The sequence below is a fragment of the Acanthochromis polyacanthus genome, chromosome 4 (genome assembly GCF_021347895.1).
Source record: "Acanthochromis polyacanthus isolate Apoly-LR-REF ecotype Palm Island chromosome 4, KAUST_Apoly_ChrSc, whole genome shotgun sequence".
NCBI classification, from domain to species: domain Eukaryota; kingdom Metazoa; phylum Chordata; class Actinopteri; family Pomacentridae; genus Acanthochromis; species Acanthochromis polyacanthus.
In genome coordinates this window covers 42,854,677-42,880,688 of record NC_067116.1, presented here as the reverse complement: position 1 = coordinate 42,880,688, position 26,012 = coordinate 42,854,677, and the positions used below count along the sequence as shown (strand labels likewise).

Below are 26,012 nucleotides of genomic sequence, written 5' to 3'. Positions count from 1 at the left end.
ATTCAGTCTTCTGTGACATTTTTGTCCAATGCTTTAAACAGCACACGGTGCAACAGCATGGCTTTGCATGACAGAGTGCATGTAGGATTTGTTTAATGTGATGCAAACGTACATACTGAACTATGACATTTTTTCACATTTTGGACAACATGCTGAACTATGACGTTTTTGGTCATAATTTGGACAACGTACTAAAGTATGACGTTTTTGTGACATGTTGGACGACATAGTAAACTGACGTTTTTGGTCTCATTTTGGACGACATACTGAAGTTGGTTGTTTTTCTCAATATTTTGGACACCTTACTAAACTATGACTTTTTATGACAAAAAAATGACTTTTTTTTCAACATAGTATAGTATGGCGTGTTTTTTGGACAAAATTCATGATGATTTTTTCCCAAAGAAAACTGCTCTATAGTGTTTTTCTCTGCCTACTTTACATTATTTCATCATATGGCATGTTTTTACGACATGTTAAAAAAAAATGACATTTTTTTCGACATAGTATAGTAAGGCTTTTTTTTTTTGACAAAATTCATGATGATTTTTTTTCCCAAAGAAAAGTGCTCTGTAGTGTTTTTCGCGGCCTGCTCTACATTATTTCATCATATGGCATGTTTTTACGACATGTTAAAAAAAATGACATTTTTTTCGACATAGTATAGTAAGGCATTTTTTTTGGACAAAATTCATGATGATTTTTTTCCCAAAGAAAAGTGCTCTATAGTGTTTTTCTCGGCCTGCTTTACATTATTTCATCATATGGCATGTTTTTACGACATGTTAAAAAAATGGCATTTTTCAACATAGTATATAATAAGGCATTTTTTTTGGACAAAATTCATGATGATTTTTTCCCCAAAGAAAAGTGCTCTGTAGTGTTTTTTACGGCGTACTTTACATTATTTCATCATATGGCATGTTTTTACAACATGTTAAAAAAAAATGACATTTTTTTCGGCATAGTATAGTAAGGCTTTTTTTTGGACAAAATTCATGATGATTTTTTCCCAAAGAAAAGTGCTCTGTAGTGTTTTTCACAGCCTACTTTACATTATTTCATCATATGGCATGTTTTTACGACATGTTAAAAAAATGGCATTTTTCAACATAGTATATAATAAGGCATTTTTTTTGGACAAAATTCATGATGATTTTTTTTCCAAAGAAAAATGCTCTATAGTGTTTTTTACGGCATACTTTACATTATTTCATCATATGGCATGTTTTTACGACATGTTAAAAAAAATGACTTTTTTCGACATAATATAGTATGGCTTTTTTTTGAACAAAATTCATGATGATTGTTTTTCCAAAGAAAACTGCTCTAGAGTGTTTATCTCGGCCTACTTTACATTATTTCATCATATGGCATGTTTTTACAACATGTTAAAAAACTGACTTTTTTTTCGACATAGTATAGTATGGCTTTTTTTTGAACAAAATTCATGATGATTTTTTTTCCCAAAGAAAAGTGCTCTATGGTGTTTTTCACGGCCTACTTTACATTATTTCATCATATGGCATGTTTTTACAACATGTTAAAAAATGACTTTTATTTTCGACATAGTAGTCAGGCGTTTTTTTTGGACAAAATTCATGATGATTTTTTTTCCATAGAAAACTGCTCTATAGTGTTTTTCTTGGACTACTTTACATTATTTCATCATATGGCATGTTTTTACGACATGTTGAAAAAATTGGCATTTTTTCGACATAGTAGTATGGCGTATTTTTGGACAAAATTCATGATGAATTTTTTCCCAAAGAAAAGTGCTCTGTAGTGTTTTTCACAGCCTACTTTACATTATTTCATCATATGGCATGTTTTTACAACATGTTGAAAAAATGGCATTTTTTTTCGGACAAAATTCATGATGATTTTTTTTCAAAGAAAACTGCTTGCTGGTGTTTTCACGGCCTACTCTACATTATTTCATCATATGGCATGTTTCTTTAAATTACTATTGTTTTGGCCTTTTTCCTGCTGTATTAGATAGGTGCAGTGTAGAAAGATTGACAGGAAATGAGGGAAAAGACATGCAGCAAAGGGCCACACAAGCAGGAATCAAACCCAGGCCACTGCATTAGGGACCAGCCCCTATACATGGTTAGCCCACTTAACCTGTGGAACTATACTGGCACCTCATCATATGGCATGTTTTTACGACATGTTAAAAAAATGAGTTTTTTTTCGACATAGTATAGTATGGCGTTTTTTTTTTTGGACAAAATTCATGATGATTTTGTCCAAGAAAACTGCTCCATCGTGTCTTTCATGGCCAACTCTACATCATTTCATCATATGGCATGTTTTTACGACACGTTGAAAAAATGACATTTTTATTGGACAGTATAGTATGGCATTTTTGATCATTTTTTATTTGACTGAAGTGTTACTCTCTGGCTGTATGTGCAGCAATTATCTAATTAATGATCAAACGAAATTCTTCTCATACATTTGTGCTCAGAGACAGAGGAAATATATCTTCTTTTTAATTAATCAGACATCTGTATCCTGACGCCTTAATTATGACCAGTTGGATTTTACACAAACAGTGTGAGACAAAAATATTTCAATGTTCAATTGATCCCATTTAATTTTTATAGTGTAAATTCCAGGTTCATTTGAGTTAATAAAAAGGTCATGATGATTTTTTTTCCCAAAGAAAAGTGCTCTATGGTGTTTTTCACGGCCTACTTTACATTATTTCATCATATGGCATGTTTTTACGACATGTTAAAAAAATGGCATTTTTCAACATAGTATATAATAAGGCATTTTTTTTGGACAAAATTCATGATGATTTTTTTTCCAAAGAAAAATGCTCTATAGTGTTTTTTACGGCCTACTCTACATTATTTCATCATATGGCATGTTTTTACGACATGTTAAAAAAAATGATATTTTTTTCGGCATAGTATAGTAAGGCATTTCTTTTGGACAAAATTCATGATGATTTTTTTCCCAAAGAAAAGTGCTCTGTGGTGTTTTTCTCGGCCTGCTTTACATTATTTCATCATATGGCATGTTTTTACAACATGTTAAAAAAAATGACATTTTTTTCGACATAGTATAGTAAGGCTTTTTTTTTGACAAAATTCATGATGATTTTTTTCCCAAAGAAAAGTGCTCTGTAGTGTTTTTCGCGGCCTGCTCTACATTATTTCATCATATGGCATGTTTTTACGACATGTTAAAAAAAATGACATTTTTTTCGACATAGTATAGTAAGGCATTTTTTTTTTTGACAAAATTCATGATGATTTTTTTTCCCAAAGAAAAGTGCTCTGTAGTGTTTTTCGCGGCCTGCTCTACATTATTTCATCATATGGCATGTTTTTACGACATGTTAAAAAAAATGACATTTTTTTCGGCATAGTATAGTAAGGCTTTTTTTTGGACAAAATTCATGATGATTTTTTTTCCCAAAGAAAAGTGCTCTATAGTGTTTTTCACGGCCTACTTTACATTATTTCATCATATGGCATGCTTTTACGACATGTTAAAAAAATGGCATTTTTCAACATAGTATATAATAAGGCATTTTTTTTGGACAAAATTCATGATGATTTTTTTTCCAAAGAAAAATGCTCTATAGTGTTTTTTACGGCCTACTCTACATTATTTCATCATATGGCATGTTTTTACAACATGTTAAAAAAAATGACTTTTTTTTTCGACAGTATAGCATGGCTTTTTTTGGACAAAATTCATGATGATTTTTTCCCCAAAGAAAAGTGCTCTGTAGTGTTTTTTACGGCGTACTTTACATTATTTCATCATATGGCATGTTTTTACAACATGTTAAAAAAAATGACATTTTTTTCGACGTAGTATAGTAAGGCTTTTTTTTGGACAAAATTCATGATGATTTTTTTTCCCAAAGAAAAGTGCTCTATAGTGTTTTTCACGGCCTACTTTACATTATTTCATCATATGGCATGTTTTTACGACATGTTAAAAAAATGGCATTTTTCAACATAGTATATAATAAGGCATTTTTTTGGACAAAATTCATGATGATTTTTTTTCCAAAGAAAAGTGCTCTATGGTGTTTTTCTCGGCCTGCTTTACATTATTTCATCATATGGCATGTTTTTACAACATGTTAAAAAAAATGACATTTTTTTCGACATAGTATAGTAAGGCTTTTTTTTTGGACGAAATTCATGATGATTTTTTTTCCCAAAGAAAAGTGCTCTATGGTGTTTTTCTCGGCCTGCTTTACATTATTTCATCATATGGCATGTTTTTACAACATGTTAAAAAAAATGACATTTTTTTCGACATAGTATAGTAAGGCTTTTTTTTGGACAAAATTCATGATGATTTTTTTTCCCAAAGAAAAGTGCTCTATAGTGTTTTTCACGGCCTGCTTTACATTATTTCATCATATGGCATGTTTTTACAACATGTTAAAAAAAATGACATTTTTTTCGACATAGTATAGTAAGGCATTTTTTTTGGACAAAATTCATGATGATTTTTTTTCCAAAGAAAAGTGCTCTATGGTGTTTTTCTCGGCCTGCTTTACATTATTTCATCATATGGCATGTTTTTACAACATGTTAAAAAAAATGACATTTTTTTCGACATAGTATAGTAAGGCTTTTTTTTTGGACGAAATTCATGATGATTTTTTTTCCCAAAGAAAAGTGCTCTATGGTGTTTTTCTCGGCCTGCTTTACATTATTTCATCATATGGCATGTTTTTACAACATGTTAAAAAAAAATGACATTTTTTTCGACATAGTATAGTAAGGCTTTTTTTTTGGACAAAATTCATGATGATTTTTTTTCCCAAAGAAAAGTGCTCTATAGTGTTTTTCTCGGCCTGCTTTACATTATTTCATCATATGGCATGTTTTTACAACATGTTAAAAAAAATGACATTTTTTTCGACATAGTATAGTAAGGCTTTTTTTTGGACAAAATTCATGATGATTTTTTTTCCCAAAGAAAAGTGCTCTATAGTGTTTTTCACGGCCTACTTTACATTATTTCATCATATGGCATGCTTTTACGACATGTTAAAAAATGGCATTTTTCAACATAGTATATAATAAGGCATTTTTTTTTGGACAAAATTCATGATGATTTTTTTTCCAAAGAAAAATGCTCTATTGTGTTTTTTACGGCCTACTCTACATTATTTCATCATATGGCATGTTTTTACAACATGTTAAAAAACTGACTTTTTTTTGGCATAGTATAGTAAGGCATTTCTTTTGGACAAAATTCATGATGATTTTTTTCCCAAAGAAAAGTGCTCTGTAGTGTTTTTCATGGCCTACTCTACATTATTTCATCATATGGCATGTTTTTATAACATGTTAAAAAAAATGACTTTTTTTTTCGACAGTATAGTATGGCTTTTTTTGGACAAAATTCATGATGATTTTTTTCCCCAAAGAAAAGTGCTCTGTAGTGTTTTTTACGGCGTACTTTACATTATTTCATCATATGGCATGTTTTTACAACATGTTAAAAAAAATGACATTTTTTTCGACGTAGTATAGTAAGGCTTTTTTTTGGACAAAATTCATGATGATTTTTTTTCCCAAAGAAAAGTGCTCTATAGTGTTTTTCACGGCCTACTTTACATTATTTCATCATATGGCATGTTTTTACGACATGTTAAAAAAATGGCATTTTTCAACATAGTATATAATAAGGCATTTTTTTTGGACAAAATTCATGATGATTTTTTTTCCAAAGAAAAGTGCTCTATGGTGTTTTTCTCGGCCTGCTTTACATTATTTCATCATATGGCATGTTTTTACAACATGTTAAAAAAAAATGACATTTTTTTCGACATAGTATAGTAAGGCTTTTTTTTTGGACGAAATTCATGATGATTTTTTTTCCCAAAGAAAAGTGCTCTATGGTGTTTTTCTCGGCCTGCTTTACATTATTTCATCATATGGCATGTTTTTACAACATGTTAAAAAAAATGACATTTTTTTCGACATAGTATAGTAAGGCTTTTTTTTTGGACAAAATTCATGATGATTTTTTTTCCCAAAGAAAAGTGCTCTATAGTGTTTTTCACGGCCTGCTTTACATTATTTCATCATATGGCATGTTTTTACAACATGTTAAAAAAAAATGACATTTTTTTCGACATAGTATAGTAAGGCATTTTTTTTGGACAAAATTCATGATGATTTTTTTTCCAAAGAAAAGTGCTCTATGGTGTTTTTCTCGGCCTGCTTTACATTATTTCATCATATGGCATGTTTTTACAACATGTTAAAAAAAAATGACATTTTTTTCGACATAGTATAGTAAGGCTTTTTTTTTGGACGAAATTCATGATGATTTTTTTTCCCAAAGAAAAGTGCTCTATGGTGTTTTTCTCGGCCTGCTTTACATTATTTCATCATATGGCATGTTTTTACAACATGTTAAAAAAAATGACATTTTTTTCGACATAGTATAGTAAGGCTTTTTTTTGGACAAAATTCATGATGATTTTTTTTCCCAAAGAAAAGTGCTCTATAGTGTTTTTCTCGGCCTGCTTTACATTATTTCATCATATGGCATGTTTTTACAACATGTTAAAAAAAATGACATTTTTTTCGACATAGTATAGTAAGGCTTTTTTTTGGACAAAATTCATGATGATTTTTTTTCCCAAAGAAAAGTGCTCTATAGTGTTTTTCACGGCCTACTTTACATTATTTCATCATATGGCATGCTTTTACGACATGTTAAAAAATGGCATTTTTCAACATAGTATATAATAAGGCATTTTTTTTTGGACAAAATTCATGATGATTTTTTTTCCAAAGAAAAATGCTCTATTGTGTTTTTTACGGCCTACTCTACATTATTTCATCATATGGCATGTTTTTACAACATGTTAAAAAACTGACTTTTTTTTTGGCATAGTATAGTAAGGCATTTCTTTTGGACAAAATTCATGATGATTTTTTTCCCAAAGAAAAGTGCTCTGTAGTGTTTTTCATGGCCTACTCTACATTATTTCATCATATGGCATGTTTTTATAACATGTTAAAAAAAATGACTTTTTTTTTCGACAGTATAGTATGGCTTTTTTTGGACAAAATTCATGATGATTTTTTTTCCAAAGGAAACATCTCGCTGGTGTTTTCACAGGCTGCTCTACATTATTTCATCATATGGCATGTTTCTTTAAAGCACTATTGTTTTGGCCTTTTTCCTGCTGTATTAGATAGGTGCAGTGTAGAGAGATTGACAGGAAATGAAGGAGAAGACACGCAGCAAAGGCCACGCAAGCGGGAATCGAACCCAGGCCGCTGCGTCTGAGACCAGCCCCTATACGTGGTTAGCACACTTAACCTGTTGAGCTATACGGGAGCCTTATCGTACGGCATGTTTTTACGACATGTTGAAAAAAATGACATTTTTTTCGACATAGTATAGTAAGGCATTTTTTTTGGACAAAATTCATGATGATTTTTTTCCCAAAGAAAAGTGCTCTGTGGTGTTTTTCTCGGCCTGCTTTACATTATTTCATCATATGGCATGTTTTTACAACATGTTAAAAAAAATGACATTTTTTTCGACATAGTATAGTAAGGCTTTTTTTTGGACAAAATTCATGATGATTTTTTTCCCAAAGAAAAGTGCTCTATGGTGTTTTTCACGGCCTACTTTACATTATTTCATCATATGGCATGTTTTTACGACATGTTAAAAAAATGGCATTTTTCAACATAGTATATAATAAGGCATTTTTTTTGGACAAAATTCATGATGATTTTTTTTCCAAAGAAAAATGCTCTATAGTGTTTTTTACGGCCTACTCTACATTATTTCATCATATGGCATGTTTTTACGACATGTTAAAAAAATGATATTTTTTTCGGCATAGTATAGTAAGGCATTTCTTTTGGACAAAATTCATGATGATTTTTTTCCCAAAGAAAAGTGCTCTGTAGTGTTTTTCATGGCCTACTCTACATTATTTCATCATATGGCATGTTTTTACGACATGTTAAAAAAAATGACATTTTTTTCGGCATAGTATAGTAAGGCATTTCTTTTGGACAAAATTCATGATGATTTTTTTCCCAAAGAAAAGTGCTCTGTAGTGTTTTTCATGGCCTACTCTACATTATTTCATCATATGGCATGTTTTTACAACATGTTAAAAAAAAATGACATTTTTTTCGACATAGTATAGTAAGGCTTTTTTTTGGACAAAATTCATGATGATTTTTTTTCCCAAAGAAAAGTGCTCTATAGTGTTTTTCACGGCCTACTTTACATTATTTCATCATATGGCATGTTTTTACGACATGTTAAAAAAATGGCATTTTTCAACATAGTATATAATAAGGCATTTTTTTTGGACAAAATTCATGATGATTTTTTTCCAAAGAAAAATGCTCTATAGTGTTTTTTACGGCCGACTCTACATTATTTCATCATATGGCATGTTTTTACGACATGTTAAAAAAATGACATTTTTTTCGGCATAGTATAGTAAGGCATTTCTTTTGGACAAAATTCATGATTTTTTTCCCAAAGAAAAGTGCTCTGTAGTGTTTTTCATGGCCTACTCTACATTATTTCATCATATGGCATGTTTTTACGACATGTTAAAAAAAATGACATTTTTTTCGGCATAGTATAGTAAGGCATTTCTTTTGGACAAAATTCATGATGATTTTTTTCCCAAAGAAAAGTGCTCTGTAGTGTTTTTTACGGCGTACTTTACATTATTTCATCATATGGCATGTTTTTACAACATGTTAAAAAAATTCATGATGATTTTTTTTCCAAAGGAAACATCTCGCTGGTGTTTTCACAGGCTGCTCTACATTATTTCATCATATGGCATGTTTCTTTAAAGCACTATTGTTTTGGCCTTTTTCCTGCTGTATTAGATAGGTGCAGTGTAGAGAGATTGACAGGAAATGAAGGAGAAGACACGCAGCAAAGGCCACGCAAGCGGGAATCAAACCCAGGCCGCTGCGTCTGAGACCAGCCCCTATACGTGGTTAGCACACTTAACCTGTTGAGCTATACGGGAGCCTTATCGTACGGCATGTTTTTACGACATGTTAAAAAAAATGACATTTTTTTCGACGTAGTATAGTAAGGCTTTTTTTTGGACAAAATTCATGATGATTTTTTTTCCCAAAGAAAAGTGCTCTATAGTGTTTTTCACGGCCTACTTTACATTATTTCATCATATGGCATGTTTTTACGACATGTTAAAAAAATGGCATTTTTCAACATAGTATATAATAAGGCATTTTTTTTGGACAAAATTCATGATGATTTTTTTTCCAAAGAAAAGTGCTCTATGGTGTTTTTCTCGGCCTGCTTTACATTATTTCATCATATGGCATGTTTTTACAACATGTTAAAAAAAATGACATTTTTTTCGACATAGTATAGTAAGGCGTTTTTTTTTTGACAAAATTCATGATGATTTTTTTTCCCAAAGAAAAGTGCTCTGTGGTGTTTTTCTCGGCCTGCTTTACATTATTTCATCATATGGCATGTTTTTACAACATGTTAAAAAAAAATGACATTTTTTTCGACATAGTATAGTAAGGCTTTTTTTTGGACAAAATTCATGATGATTTTTTTCCCAAAGAAAAGTGCTCTATAGTGTTTTTCTCGGCCTGCTTTACATTATTTCATCATATGGCATGTTTTTACAACATGTTAAAAAACTGACTTTTTTTTCGGCATAGTATAGTAAGGCATTTCTTTTGGACAAAATTCATGATGATTTTTTTCCCAAAGAAAAGTGCTCTGTCGTGTTTTTCATGGCCTACTCTACATTATTTCATCATATGGCATGTTTTTACAACATGTTAAAAAAATGACTTTTTTTTTCGACACTTATAGTATAGTAAGGCATTTCTTTTGGACAAAATTCATGATGATTTTTTTCCCAAAGAAAAGTGCTCTGTAGTGTTTTTCATGGCCTACTCTACATTATTTCATCATATGGCATGTTTTTACAACATGTTAAAAAAAATGACTTTTTTTTTCGACACTATAGTATGGCTTTTTTTGGACAAAATTCATGATGATTTTTTTTCCCAAAGAAAAGTGCTCTGTAGTGTTTTTTACGGCGTACTTTACATTATTTCATCATATGGCATGTTTTTACAACATGTTAAAAAAATGACTTTTTTTTTGGACAAAATTCATGATGATTTTTTTTCCAAAGGAAACATCTCGCTGGTGTTTTCACAGGCTGCTCTACATTATTTCATCATATGGCATGTTTCTTTAAAGTACTATTGTTTTGGCCTTTTTCCTGCTGTATTAGATCGGTGCAGTGTAGAGAGATTGACAGGAAATGAAGGAGAAGACACGCAGCAAAGGCCACGCAAGCGGGAATCAAACCCAGGCCGCTGCGTCTGAGACCAGCCCCTATACATGGTTAGCACACTTAACCTGTTGAGCTATACGGGAGCCTTATCGTACGGCATGTTTTTACGACATGTTAAAAAAAATGACATTTTTTTCGACATAGTATAGTAAGGCTTTTTTTTGGACAAAATTCATGATGATTTTTTTCCCAAAGAAAACTGCTCTATGGTGTTTTTCTCGGCCTACTCTACATTATTTCATCATATGGCATGTTTTTACAACATGTTAAAAAAAATGACATTTTTTTCGACATAGTATAGTAAGGCTTTTTTTTGGACAAAATTCACGATGATTTTTTTTCCCAAAGAAAAGTGCTCTATAGTGTTTTTCACGGCCTACTTTACATTATTTCATCATATGGCATGTTTTTACGACATGTTAAAAAAATGGCATTTTTCAACATAGTATATAATATGGCATTTTTTTTGGACAAAATTCATGATGATTTTTTTTCCAAAGAAAAATGCTCTATAGTGTTTTTTACGGCGTACTTTACATTATTTCATCATATGGCATGTTTTTACGACATGTTAAAAAAATGACATTTTTCGACATAATATAGTATGGCTTTTTTTTGAACAAAATTCATGATGATTTTTTTTCCCAAAGAAAAGTGCTCTATGGTGTTTTTCACGGCCTACTTTACATTATTTCATCATATGGCATGTTTTTACGACATGTTAAAAAAAATGACTTTTTTCGACATAATATAGTATGGCTTTTTTTTGAACAAAATTCATGATGATTGTTTTTCCAAAGAAAACTGCTCTAGAGTGTTTATCTCGGCCTACTTTACATTATTTCATCATATGGCATGTTTTTACAACATGTTAAAAACTGACTTTTTTTTCGACATAGTATATAGTATGGCATTTTTTTTGGACAAAATTCATGATGGTTTTTTCCCAAAGAAAAGTGCTCTATAGTGTTTTTCATGGCCTTCTTTACATTATTTCATCATATGGCATGTTTTTACAACATGTTAAAAAAATGACTTTTATTTTCGACATAGTAGTCAGGCGTTTTTTTTGGACAAAATTCATGATGATTTTTTTTCCATAGAAAACTGCTCTATAGTGTTTTTCTTGGACTACTTTACATTATTTCATCATATGGCATGTTTTTACGACATGTTGAAAAAATTGGCATTTTTTTCGACATCGTAGTATGGCGTATTTTTTGGACAAAATTCATGATGAATTTTTTCCCAAAGAAAAGTGCTCTGTAGTGTTTTTCACAGCCTACTTTACATTATTTCATCATATGGCATGTTTTTACAACATGTTGAAAAAATGGCATTTTTTTTCGACATAGTATAGTATGGCGTTTTTTTCTGACAAAATTCATGATGATTTTTTTTCAAAGAAAACTGCTTGCTGGTGTTTTCACGGCCTACTCTACATTATTTCATCATATGGCATGTTTCTTTAAATTACTATTGTTTTGGCCTTTTTCCTGCTGTATTAGATAGGTGCAGTGTAGAAAGATTGACAGGAAACGAGGGAGAAGACATGCAGCAAAGGGCCACACAAGCGGGAATCAAACCCAGGCCACTGCATCTGAGACCAGCCCCTATATGTGGTTAGCACACTTAACCTGTTGAGCTATACGGGAGCCTTATCGTACGGCATGTTTTTACGACATGTTAAAAAAAATGAAATTTTTTTCGACATAGTATAGTAAGGCATTTTTTTTGGACAAAATTCATGATGGGTTTTTTTTTCCAAAGAAAACTGCTCTATAGTGTTTTTCTCGGCCTACTTTACATTATTTCATCATATGGCATGTTTTTACGACATGTTAAAAAAAATGACTTTTTTTCGACATAGTATAGTAAGGCATTTTTTTTGACAAAATTCATGGTGATTTTTTTTCCAAAGGAAACATCTCGCTGGTGTTTTCACAGGCTGCTCTACATTATTTCATCATATGGCATGTTTCTTTAAATTACTATTGTTTTGGCCTTTTTCCTGCTGTGTTAGATAGGTGCAGTATAGAGAGATTGACAGGAAATGAGGGAGAAGACATGCAGCAAAGGGCTGCGTGAGCAAGAATCGAACTCAGAGCACTGCATTTGGGACCAGTCCCTATACATGGTTAGCCCACTTAACCTGTTGAGCTATACAGGCGCACCATCGTACCTCATATTTTTACGACATGTTGAAAAAATTGGCGTTTTTTTCGGACAAAATTCATGATGTTTTTTTTCCCAAAGAAAAGTGCTCGCTGGTGTTTTCACAGGCTGCTCTACTTTATTTCATCATATGGCATGTTTCTTTAAATTACTATTGTTTTGGCCTTTTTCCTGCTGTATTAGATAGGTGCAGTGTAGAAAGATTGACAGGAAATGAGGGAAAAGACATGCAGCAAAGGGCCACACAAGCAGGAATCAAACCCAGGCCACTGCATTAGGGACCAGCCCCTATACATGGTTAGCCCACTTAACCTGTGGAACTATACTGGCACCTCATCATATGGCATGTTTTTACGACATGTTAAAAAAATGAGTTTTTTTTCGACATAGTATAGTATGGCGTTTTTTTTTTGGACAAAATTCATGATGATTTTGTCCAAGAAAACTGCTCCATCGCGTCTTTCATGGCCAACTCTACATCATTTCATCATATGGCATGTTTTTACGACACGTTGAAAAAATGGCATTTTTATTGGACAGTATAGTATGGCATTTTTGATCATTTTTTATTTGACTGAAGTGTTACTCTCTGGCTGTATGTGCAGCAATTATCTAATTAATGATCAAACGAAATTCTTCTCATACATTTGTGCTCAGAGACAGAGGAAATATATCTTCTTTTTAATTAATCAGACACATCTGTATCCTGACGCCTTAATTATGACCAGTTGGATTTTACACAAACAGTGTGAGACAAAAATATTTCAATGTTCAATTGATCCCATTTAATTTTCATAGTGTAAATTCCAGGTTCATTTGAGTTAATAAAAAGGTCAAGTTAAAGTTGTAAATATAAGCATGTACATCATATTTACTATACAAAGTAATGACTGTTTATTACTAAATCACGCCGACTCTGATCGTCTGTTTCACACAATCAGCTTCCTGATGTTCACACACTCATTCAGTCTTTATAAAGGAAGAGTCTTGAACAAGCAGCATCCAGCAAAGCTTTGTGTAAATATGTTTAACTTCCAAAATACAAATCAGGCTCTGATCTTGTTGAAAAACTGAATATTAGTATTTATGAGAATCCTCTCAGAGTCATCAGTGTTCGTCGTGTCAAGTCATTATTTTCACTTTCTGTGGAATTTGCTCTTCCTTCTGTTCCTCTTGCCGGCTCCCTGTGCTGCTTTCTCTGCCAAAATGTGTTGGTATCGCTTCTTGTTGTTGCTGAAAAAAAGAAAAAATGATGTATTTAATGTTTGTGTGTGTTTTTTCCTAAAGGGATCCATCAGCAATAAATAGAAAGAAGAATGTGACCTCTAACTGGCTGAAACCTACACTTAGGGCAAAAAATTTGGAGGGAACTTCAAGTTTCTGTTCACATTCACTCTTCTGTGACATTTTTGTCCAATCTTGGATGACATACGGAAGTATTGCATGGATTTTATTTTGTCGGGTGGCGTCTTGTCTTGAATTTAAACAGCACACAGTGCAACAGCATGGCTTTGCATGACAGAGTGCATGTAGGATTTGTTTAATGTGATGCAAACGTACATACTGAACTATGACATTTTTGGACGACATGCTGAACTATGACGTTTTTGTCCAATTTTGGACGACATACTAAACTATGACTTTTTGTCCAATTTTGGGCGACATATTAAACTATGACGTTTTTTTACAATTTTGGACGACATACTAAACTATGACGTTTTTGTCCAATTTTGGGCGACATACTAAACTATGACGTTTTTGTCCAATTTTGGGCGACATACTAAACTATGACGTTTTTGTCCAATTTTGGACGACATACTAAACTATGACTTTTTGTCCAATTTTGGGCGACATACTAAACTATGACTTTTTGTCCAATTTTGGGCGACATACTAAACTATGACTTTTTGTCCAATTTTGGACGACATACTAAACTATGACTTTTTGTCCAATTTTGGGCGACATACTAAACTATGACTTTTTGTCCAATTTTGGGCGACATATTAAACTATGACGTTTTTTTACAATTTTGGACGACATACTAAACTATGACTTTTTTGTCCAATTTTGGACGACATACTAAACTATGACGTTTTTTTACAATTTTGGACGACATACTAAACTATGACTTTTTTGTCCAATTTTGGACGACATACTAAACTATGACGTTCTTGTCCAATTTTGGACGACATACTAAACCATGACGTTTTTGTCCAATTTTGGGCGACATACTAAACTATGACTTTTTGTCCAATTTTGGGCGACATATTAAACTATGACGTTTTTTTACAATTTTGGACGACATACTAAACTATGACTTTTTTGTCCAATTTTGGACGACATACTAAACTATGACGTTTTTTACAATTTTGGACGACATACTAAACTATGACTTTTTTGTCCAATTTTGGACGACATACTAAACTATGACGTTCTTGTCCAATTTTGGACGACATACTAAACCATGACGTTTTTGTCCAATTTTGGGCGACATACTAAACTATGACTTTTTGTCCAATTTTGGGCGACATACTAAACTATGACGTTCTTGTCCAATTTTGGACGACATACTAAACTATGACGTTTTTGTCCAATTTTGGACGACATACTAAACTATGACGTTCTTGTCCAATTTTGGACGACATACTAAACTATGACGTTTTTGTCCAATTTTGGACGACATACTAAACTATGACGTTTTTGTCCAATTTTGGACGACATACTAAACTATGACTTTTTGTCCAATTTTGGGCGACATACTAAACTATGACGTTTTTGTCCAATTTTGGACGACATACTAAACTATGACGTTTTTGTCCAATTTTGGACGACATACTAAACTATGACTTTTTGTCCAATTTTGGGCGACATACTAAACTATGACGTTTTTGTCCAATTTTGGACGACATACTAAACTATGACGTTTTTGTCCAATTTTGGGCGACATACTAAATTATGACGTTTTTTGTCCAATTTTGGGCGACATATTAAACTATGACGTTTTTTTACAATTTTGGACGACATACTAAACTATGACGTTTTTGTCCAATTTTGGGCGACATACTAAACTATGACGTTCTTGTCCAATTTTGGGCGACATACTAAACTATGACGTTCTTGTCCAATTTTGGGCGACATACTAAACTATGACGTTCTTGTCCAATTTTGGACGACATACTAAACTATGACTTTTTGTCCAATTTTGGACGACATACTAAACTATGACTTTTTGTCCAATTTTGGACGACATACTAAACTATGACGTTTTTGTCCAATTTTGGACGACATCGCATGTTTTTACAACATGTTACGTTTGCCTTTTGAGGAGGGCAAAATTTGAATATGACGTTCTTGTCCAATTTTGGGCGACATACTAAACTATGACGTTCTTGTCCAATTTTGGGCGACATACTAAACTATGACGTTTTTGTCCAATTTTGGACGACATACTAAACTATGACTTTTTGTCCAATTTTGGACGACATACTAAACTATGACTTTTTGTCCAATTTTGGACGACATACTAAACTATGACGTTTTTGTCCAATTTTGGACGACATCGCATGTTTTTACAACATGTTACGTTTGCCTTTTGAGGAGGGCAAAATTTGAGGAATTTGGGAAGCGCTACAACATCACATGACTAGTCAAGAGCAGGTAGCAAGGTAAAAGGAAGAATAGATAGATAAAAGGCCTGAACTTATTCAAGGCAGAAAGATGGGCAGATATGCCTCTCTGTGGCATCCCATGTCGTCCAAAATGTCACTAAAACGTCATAAGAAATCCTTAACAAAGCCTTGAATCCAGACTATAAGCTGCATCACTGTGAAAATTGAATCAGGTGGTCCTTGTGTAATTTCTGACTTCCCCTGAAAAATTCATCCAAATTCGTCCATTTCTGAGTAATGTTGCACACAGACAAACAGATGGATTCACACACAAATGTATGCCGATCGTCACATAACTTCACCGCGTTCCTTGGCTGAATAATAAAAGTTCTATTTGTGTTAATAACATTTTCGCTATAAACTCAACCAGTACTGAAGCATCGTCAGGTTTGAATATTATAACAGTGGGGTTCTTAGATATTGTTTTGATGAGTTCTTACCCATTGTTTTTAATTCTTAGCCATTGTTTTTATCCATTATCATTTGATTGTATTTTATTTGTTGCTTGCTCTGTAAAGCACTTGGATTTGGAAGTGACATATAAATAAAGTTATTATTATTGACAGCTGCTGAGTTCTCTCCGCTTTTTAACTACTATGAGGTGACCATAATAAAACTACGACTGTGTAAACTTGACTTACTGTCTGAACTCAGCATCAGCCATCAGCTCCTCCACCATCGTTCTCTTCCTCTCCTTCTTGGGGATACGAGAATGATAGAAATCGACCGGATTGTCCACCACTGTACCGACCTGTGTCACACATGAAAACAAACACTTTACACTCAGTACAATCCCTGTGAGTACTGCAGACTGCACTTGAAGCTCAAACATGCCAACTTATATCAAGCACCCATGAATTACACAGATTTCCTCTATTTAAAAAGCTCATAAATGCATAAAACTGTCAGTATTATCGGTAAAAATATCAATACATGCATGATAAAAGTCCACTCAGGTGGTTTGCTACACCCAACAATAGACTGTGTTGTGCTACAAAGTTGCAAATCAACTTTTCTAATTTGTTGTTGCATCGGATTTGGGACATAAAAACATAATCTATTGCTGATTTTCTTTCTAACATATATTCCTTTGGTGCAGTTTTCTTTGCACACAGGCTACACTGTGCGTATGTTCACATTTTTTTCAAGTACATAATTGGAACATTGCTTTTTGTTGAGGTTTCGAATAAATCCAATACATTTTGCTGTCATTTACAGAATTTACTGATGTTTCTTGTGTTTTTTCCCCACTGGATCAGACATCCAAAGGTGCACCTCATTTCGATGACCAGCATGATTTGCACATTAATTGTATGTTCTTTTGCACATTAGTTTCACTATTTTTTCTTCAATGTAACATGTGACTTGCTGTATAACTTGAATTTCTCCAAGGGGATAAATAAATCAGACTGGACTTTTTTATCACTTATTTTCCAACAATTACAACATACTGCACCGCTTCTTTAGTCTGTAAATATCAGTTTTCATTCAATTAATCTGATGAATGAATGAAATATTTGGATATTGATTAAATCCAGAGCAGCTCTTAAATTATTTGTTGAAAATAAATTTAAATATGTAACAGTAATGCTTCAGAAACTGTAAAAACTGTGAAAATAACAGCAAGTATCTTTAAAATAATAAGTTGTTTTGGAGTCAGGCATTGCAGAAGAACATATTACTATTTGTAAAGACAGATTTTTGATGTGGACATTATTATTATTTAATCAATTAATAACTGCTAATATATTATTGTGTATTATTTATATTCTAAATCAATATATTGACTTCAATCTGTACTGTCATCTGTAAATATCTATGTGTACACCAGTCAGGCAGGATTTTACCACATTTCTTAGCGTCTTGTTCCCTACGTCTTTTATCTTTTCTGTTTTTTCTACCGTGCCTTGCATGTTTGCACCTGAGACAAAACGGCATTTCAATTCTGTCTATGTCCTCTACGTGTTTCAGAATGGACAATACAGTTGACTTTGATAAAGTAATAGCTGTTAAAATGCTATTGGGGGTAAATCTGAGGTGCAGGTGAGTGACGCCACTGACCTGGAAGTATTTGGGGAAACCATCTCTGTCGTTCTTCTTGTAGAACCTCTTTGGATCCATGGAGCCTCTCATCTTCAGAACCTGGAGGTCTCCTTTCAGCTCCTGAGTCAGTTCTGGGGCCTTCATGTTAAACCAGCTGTCTCCTGTTGTTTTTTCCCTCTCAGCCTGAGAACGACAACAATTTCACTGATTATAAAGACATTTTTGAAGCGCTGGAAGTAAACATTTAAATGCAAATCAAGGTAAACTACTTTTGGTTACATTTCTGGGCGGAAAGCGTCGTAGCTGCTTGCAAAAATAAAGTAAATAAAGAGACAAAACTTTGCGGATGGAATCACAAAAAAGTCAAATCAAAGCATTACTTTGTGAAACTTACTCTTTGTTTTAACTTTGCTTTCTGTTTGGATTCGGTGTATGGAGGCACCGCGTCTTTCTTTTCAAAGTCCGGTCCAATCACACTCTTCTTCATCACCTGCAGACGACAACAAAAAAAAAAACAACACTGAAAACTCTCTGAACACTCGGCTACTCACACATAAAAGCTCAAAGTCAGAAAGAATTGGAAAATAACAGCATCTCAGGTGTTATTGGATTTACTTGTCCTTGCATAACGATGAAGTTCGCTATTCATTCTGCATCACAGATCACCTTCAAAAGGGAGGGGGGGGGGGGGAATCGATGGCTTATTTACCTCATCTTGGATCTTCTTTTCCTTTAGTTTTTGCAGTGAACTGGAGACGGGTTTTGATTTGCTGCCATCAAAACTGATGTATAACCCCCCGAGCTGCTTCACTCTGATGCCGGGGTCAATACGGCTGGACAACTCTTTCCTGAAACAAATAGGCGGCCATGTCTCATTTCTCACCTTTGAACAATAATAAAATATCATGATGTACTTGAAGAATCCGTGCAAACTCATTACTTTAGCTGTTTGTTCTTTCTTAAACAATGGGGGGGGTCACAAAAAAGTGAAGTGATCCTACTAACTGATGGATCTCAAACTCCTCTGTACTGCACAGCTCCAAGTTCATTCATTATATTGAACATTCACATTATTTACTCCATTTTCCTGCTATAAGAAGTACTTAATATTGCACCAAATGTGTATTAATGCGCAGCTGAAAACAGTCGTCAGCAAATGCAGTGTTTGCAATGACTAACATTTTATAAAAACGGTAGAGTCCAGCTGTTTAGGGATATTATTTAGTGCCGTTTTAAAAAAAAATCAACTTGCTTTGGGGTTGAGTTCCACAGACAGTTCAGGGAAGTCAAACAGACTGACAAACATGTTGTTGGTTTTGTTTTTTTCTAGGATGTGTTGACAATAAGAAATCCACTGAACATCTCTGCAAGCTGCTACCCTATATGCACTATCACCTCAATAAGATGTCACTACCACCAGCTCATAGGGAGATTTTTATAGATAGATAGATACTTTATTAATCTCCAAAGAGAAATTCACAGTTCTAGCAGCATGAAAGGCAGAGAACATGAGAGCATGCAAGTTACAAATAAGACTACTTATTTACAGGAGGTCCTCTGTTTATGACGTCCTCAACCTACGGCGTTTCATCGTTACGTCACAACTGGTTACGTGAAACTAGCTGGCGCGCAGAGCGAAGGAATACGTCGTCACGCGGCGCTATCAGACGGCTTTGTTTACATTGGCCAGTTGTACGCCACCTTTGATTGCGCTACAACTTTTGGCCCTTCAAAGGGACGTTGTTTGATCAAGTTGTAAAAACATTGCAACTTATTCTGCTATCTTCTTGTAAAATGACTCAGACATGCATGACAGTCGCTGGTATTCATGACTTTTCCGAAGAATTGTTCGATATCATGATGCACCTAACAGCTTTGTTTACATTTTCGCTGGAGTTCTGACTTGCAGCAAAAATCGACTTACATTGGGCCATAGGAAAAAAACTCGGATGTAACTCGAGGACCTCCTGCATACTGGATTTTGATCTTTTTTTAAATTTATGGTGCCAACACAAAGGTGTGAGAGAAAAGTCTTTTTGGTTCCTCTGTATGTCCTGGAAATGTGGAGAAACTGACAGTAAAAATCTTTTCTTCTATTCATCGTTTGAGATTTATCTCACTGTAAAACAGCTGTAATAGAAGAGTGCTATAGAAGCGGTTAGTTTAAAAAATGCATTACTGTGACTGTTTTTTTCAAGATTCCTGTCTTCAAAAAGCCACAAACAGGGACGAATGGAGGTGAAACAACACAATTGATGGATTTGGTCTTTTCGTGAAACGCAATTTCTTCTGTCCCACCCAAAGTCTGGATTTGAAAGATGGACAAAGACCTGCTGATGTCATTTATTGGTTTGTGGACGACCTTTTGAAGGCTTAAGTTTGAAATGTGGCTAACTCTAGCTTAGATTCTTTCAATCAGACCCATCTAGTGAGGTGTTGATCTGACTGAGAACTACAGGACTCTATTCCTTCTTATACTGCAGCCACACCCTAAAACACACCCTGCTCTACCACCTATTTTCTTCTGAACGGGACTGAAATTTACTAAATTAACATCAAGCTGGACTGAATAAATTTTGGAACTAAAAAATAAGACTATCAACTCATTGGAAAAAAGTTCACTGAGGTAACAAATGAAGGGCGAAGTTGGGTCATATTCTCATAGACTTCTACACAGTCTCACTTATTCGCCCCCTGCTGGCCACTAGAAAGAATGCAGGTTTATAAGGCACTTTGGCACTGGCCTCACATCTTTTATATACAGCCATTAGTTCTACAAAAATTTAGATAAGCAGACTACCACTAGTTTCAGGAGTATCATGCTACATTATAACTGGAAATATGGGGAAGAGTTAGCTTAACTCAGTATTAAAAAAAAACAAAACAGTACCAGCACCTCTACAGCTCCCAAAATAAAATACAGTCAACAGAGGACCTATAAAAATATTTACCCAATTGAGCGGAATTGAAAGTTTACATCATGATCGATACACTCAACTATTAGCCTAGCCGCGCTAGACCCATGCTCTGAAGACACAAGGGTCTAGGGCCGCTCGACAGGGAGGGAGGCGGGCTAAAAGGTTGTCTTTCATATCATTCTGCAGCAACTGGGTAGGTATACAACCAATCAGCGCAACGAATAGGCTGACATAGTTCCTAGAGCGCCGGCGGCTTGTGGCTAAGTCCCATTAGCTTCCCAACCAGCGGAGCCAACTGGTATATTAAGGATTTGCCATATCCCGTCGGCATAAGTCCAAATACGTCTTTCTTCTCAATGAAACACTTCAGTGCCCTCCTTTGTTTATCTTTCAAGTTGAATTTTAGCTTCAAATCTTTAAGGGCTGTGGCCAAAGCCGAGTCGAAACATAACTGGAGGGTCAACCAATCAGCACAACGAACAGGCTGACGTAGTTCCTAGAGCGCCGGAAATCGGAGGATACGGTAGTTCGGTGAAGCCTTATTTATACAGTCAATGGGTGAAGCTCAAGTATATTACAGACATGTTAACAGAAAGATTATTCAGAGTCGGTGCTAATGGAGCTCAACGACTGTTGTCGTTTTTGTTGTCGACCCTGGCAGAGAATTAAATTCGTTGCCGTGGGTTGTCTAGGCTAGTTGTTTCCGGTTGTTTCTGTCAGAATCGTCGCTCCTCTGTCGTCACTTAGTTACGCCCGCCTTCTGACTCTACACTTCATGGTGATTGGTCCGGCCAGTTTTAGGAGCATCCAACCTCGAGCCTTATGGAGGGTAACTAGACCCACCCTGGCAGAGAATTAAATTCGTTGCCGTGGGTTGTCCAACGCGGCTAGGCTACTCTACTCTACTATGGCTTTTGGGTCAAAATGTACAAAAAAGACTCTTTAATATCAAAGTGACAACAGATTCTTACAAAGTAATGTCATTTGATTTAAAATCTAGCATGTAAAAGATGTGACTGTGCAACTATTTACCCCTTTAAGGTGACACAAATACATTTGCATTGACTAAATATTGATAAAGGGGGTAAACACTTATCCAAAACTTATCTTACCCTTTATACTTTTAATTGACATTACTTTGTACAAATCACTTGTGCCCTTCTTTATTAATTCTTGTCAAAAAAGCCAACTGTGCTTTGTGTAAAAGCAACTATTTGTGGTTTTAATGGGAGCATATTTACAATGTGAGCGGCAGAAACCTCAGTCTCTCCAGTACAACGCGGTGGAGGTGCTGCAGAGTTTTTATCCTCAAGCTACCGGTTCTTTTTAAAGCTGCTGCCTTCAGCTGAATAGCTTTGCATATTTACTGTACAGACATGAGCGTGGCTTTGATCTTCTCATCTAACTCTCTTCAAAAAGGCAAATAAGAGAAGAATCCTTCCACAATAAGATATGATTGCTAGTTTTATCCTCAGATGTATTCTCCTTAAAGTGCATTTCTTTATATTGATCTGAGGCCTCCACCTGTAATCTACTTTACTTACAGTCTAGAATCTCTGCTTGAGAACAGGATTTGTGCATCTTCGTCGTCGTCATCATCGTCGTCGTCTCCCTCCTCATCTACAAACTCCTCTTCTTCCTCCTCCTGCTGCTCATCTCTTTTACTCGTGGTCTCCTCTTCCTTGTCGTCTTTGTAATAATGTTCGTTGGCGTCTTGTCCGGGTCGCGTGTCGATCATGAACAGTCCGTCCACCGATGCTGCTGCTGCTTCTGATTTCTTGGAAGTTTCTCCTCTCGGCTCCACCTCCTCCTCCTCTTCCTCAGAAACTTCCCTGTCCTCATCTTCATCATCTTCTTCCTCCTCGCTGCTGTCCAACAGGCTGATGACTTGTTTGTTTTGAACCACGACGTCTTTGGGTTCCTGCTCGGATTCTGAATCTACCGTGACCTTCTGCTGCTGGCTCGATGTGACCTGGATGGACTCCACCACCTGCTGAGCGTCTGTCTCCAACGTGCTGACTTCCATTTTCTCCTCCTCCTCACAGGGCCGGGTTTCCTCAGCAGCATCCAGAAGCTCGTCTGCCTGTGGAGCGTCCTCGTCAGCGGCCTCCATGACGTTCAGCTCAGCGTCCTCTGTGGTTTCTGAGGCCTTCTCACCTACTGTTCCTGTGACTGAAGGCTGCACCGGCTCTGATGATGGGGCTGTTTCCTGCATCCTCTCCATCTCTGAGGTGTCCTCGGCTTCTTTTTCAGCAGACGGCTCCTCCTGCTGGTCTTCTGCCATCACTGCAGGCTCTTTAACAGCTTCATTAGCACAAACAGGGCTCTCTGATGCTTCCTTTTCCACTTCAACAGCTGCAACTTTGGATTCTTCCGATTCTATCTGGCTCTTTTCCTCCTCCACCAGCGTGCAGTCTGCGTCCTCCGTGATCACTGTGTTTTCTAATTTAGAGTCGTTTAAAGAGTCGTCCTCCTCGGTTGGTTCTTCAGTGTTTTCTTTAACAGCGGTAATGTCTCTGACTGATCTTCTGGAGGTCGGAGCTCCGCGGCTGCTGTTCCCCGAACCCGTCCGGCTGCTGCAGGGCGTCCCTCGGCCTCGGGTCGGGCTGCCCACCGGGGAATGAACGTCCGTCACCTCGGAGTCCGAATCCACGGCTTTAAGACCTGCGGCTTTGCTCCGTCTCCGTGTGGCGACGCTGTAAGTGGGTCCAGATTCAAACCCGTCAGACTGGGGCTCGCTGCCGTCTGCTGCTGCCTTCCCTGTCGTTGCTCTGGTCCGTCGGCCCGTCGGTGCAGAAGACTGAGAGCTGTCCGACGGCTCGTCTAGATGCATTGGGATAGGACAAAGTGGCCTCCTGGATCTGGTAGATCTGCGGGTTGTCGACTTAGAAACGTCAACTCCTGACACGCTTGAAGTGCAGCTTTCAGCGTCGGACAGCTCAGAGTCCTCGGTCTGCCGTTTCGTAGTCGATCTGGTGGTTTTCCTCTGACTTCTGGTGACTCTCTGGGACTCTGAGCTGCAGGACTCCTCGGCTTTAACATCTCCTTTCTCAGCATCGGAACTTTCAGGAACCATCTTCCTCCTCGTGCTCCGACGGCTGCTCTGGGGAAGTTTGGAGGCAGATACAGCAGAACAGCACGATTCCACCTCAGATACCTCCTCGTCTTCTTGCTGGGCCACTCGAGGCTGCCTCCTTCTGCTCCTGGTGCTTCTGGTCGCCGGAGGTTCTCTGTTGGACGCCGTGGAGCAGCAGGACTCCATGTCTGACACGTCCGTTTCGTGAGTGGAGCCCACCGGGGTGGACGGCTGCTCTGGGCTGTGGAGTCTGGACGCTCTGGTGCATCTTCTTCTCGGGCTGTTGAGGACATTTCCTTCTTCTTTCTTCTCGACCTGGCTGCAGGCCTCAACAGGTTGATGCCGGGTTGGACTCTCTGCTTGTTTAGCAGCCCTCCTGGTTCTCCGACCGGACGGGGTGGCCTGTGGAGAGGAAAGAGATGTAAGAGGTTCAGTGGTTTTAAAATAAGAAACTAAAGTATATCCGGTTGAGGTCTCTTAAATGTCTAAGTTTTCAATCAACCTCTATGCAACAAAAACAACAGAATTCCTGGAATTTAGTCCTAAATTTTGGCTTTTGTGCCACTACAAGACATTCAGTGACTCTTTTTACTGCTGCAGTCTGAGCATTTATTACAGCCTTTACAGAATTCCCCTCATGTCACCCCCCCGAAGATTAAAGCTGCGATTTCAGCGCCAACGTGGTCGAGATGTTTGGAGGTCAGCGAGAAAACGACGGCTCGTTTCACAGAAATTCACCAGTTACCAAAAACAGCAGTTTAATTAAAAAAAAAGTTTGAGGAAAATTTGAATGAAACAGGAAAAAATGTTAAGAGAAAATGCTCAATTTCTACAAGAATAACGGATTAATCTCTAAAAATCCAAGCTAATAAAAGCATCTGTGTAGCTTTGCATATTCTCAGGTAAATAATTTGCACATTCCTGCACTGACTTTGTAAATATTCCTGTTACTTTTATAATCCCTTGGATTTTCTACACTTGCTCACTAGTTTTATAAGTTACTGACTTGTAATGCTTCCTTTAGTGAAAATCTTTTGGTCCTTCTTTGTAAAACTTTCTTCTTGTTTACTGTTAAAAATGCAACATCCAGTTCTTTGTGTGTGAAAATCTACTTGAAAATCAAACTGACTCAAAACATTAGTTTTCCTCCTTCAACCACACGCGTCTCCTCATTTACAGCTTCAAGAAAAACGACACGGTTCTTACGGCTTTTGTTTGCTCTTCGTGGTGTAAATATTTTTAGTTTTGTTTATATGCATTTTAAAAACAGATCTGACAACCTGCTCCCCTGTTCTGCCTTGTTTATAGCATTTTACACTGTTTAATTTTGCTTTAAAAATAATTTTGTCGCTGCCCTTTTTCTTGATAGTTTTAAATCATGCTACAGTTTATCATAATTCAGTGATTTAACGATTCAAACCTTCATTTAAACATCAGGATAAACAACATCCAGCTGTGTCACTGTGATATTTGTGTTTTTTCCTTTTTAACTTCTCGACACGTTTACAAACTCCACGTGAGTTCTGATCGGCTCCATTGATCCGCCACGCGCAGGCTTCATTCGCAGCGGATCGAACCTCCGCGTGCCCTGCGACGTGTCCAGATGTGAGCAGAACCTTCTCCTCCGGACTCACCTGGACCTCAGCCGCCGGCTCCGGCTCAGTTTTAGCCGGAGAGCTCACTCGGACTCCTCTCCTGGTCGCCACCATCTTGCACGCTGTGTCTCCCCTCGCTCGGTTCACTTCCGGTCTGACGGGAGACGCCACCAATCGATGAAG

General features: G+C 36.1%; 2 protein-coding genes across 3 annotated transcripts in view; one reads left to right on the top strand and one right to left on the bottom strand.

Moving 5' to 3' along the window:
- spata6 (spermatogenesis associated 6) overlaps window positions 1–13,506 on the top strand; it is a 36,984-nt gene extending 23,478 nt beyond the window's left edge. Inside the window, exon 12 of the mRNA XM_051947392.1 lies at window positions 13,362–13,506. The gene's annotated coding sequence lies outside the window, so the exon portion shown is untranslated. The remainder of the gene's footprint in view (window positions 1–13,361) is intronic.
- Window positions 1–26,012, bottom strand: part of dnttip2 (deoxynucleotidyltransferase, terminal, interacting protein 2) — a 26,640-nt gene extending 628 nt beyond the window's left edge. The window contains exons 1-7 of one of the 2 annotated variants that reach the window (XM_051947391.1): window positions 25,869–26,012; window positions 22,703–24,636; window positions 18,950–19,088; window positions 18,635–18,730; window positions 18,259–18,423; window positions 16,839–16,948; window positions 13,190–13,762 (exon numbers count right to left, since the gene is read on the bottom strand). In XM_051947391.1, coding sequence (XP_051803351.1) covers window positions 13,666–13,762; window positions 16,839–16,948; window positions 18,259–18,423; window positions 18,635–18,730; window positions 18,950–19,088; window positions 22,703–24,636; window positions 25,869–25,943 — 2,616 coding nt within the window. In that variant the 5' untranslated portion in view covers window positions 25,944–26,012 and the 3' untranslated portion in view covers window positions 13,190–13,665. Of the gene's footprint in view, window positions 1–13,189; window positions 13,763–16,838; window positions 16,949–18,258; window positions 18,424–18,634; window positions 18,731–18,949; window positions 19,089–22,702; window positions 24,637–25,868 lie in introns of those variants that run through there. The other variant, XM_022200636.2, reaches the window with a different exon arrangement.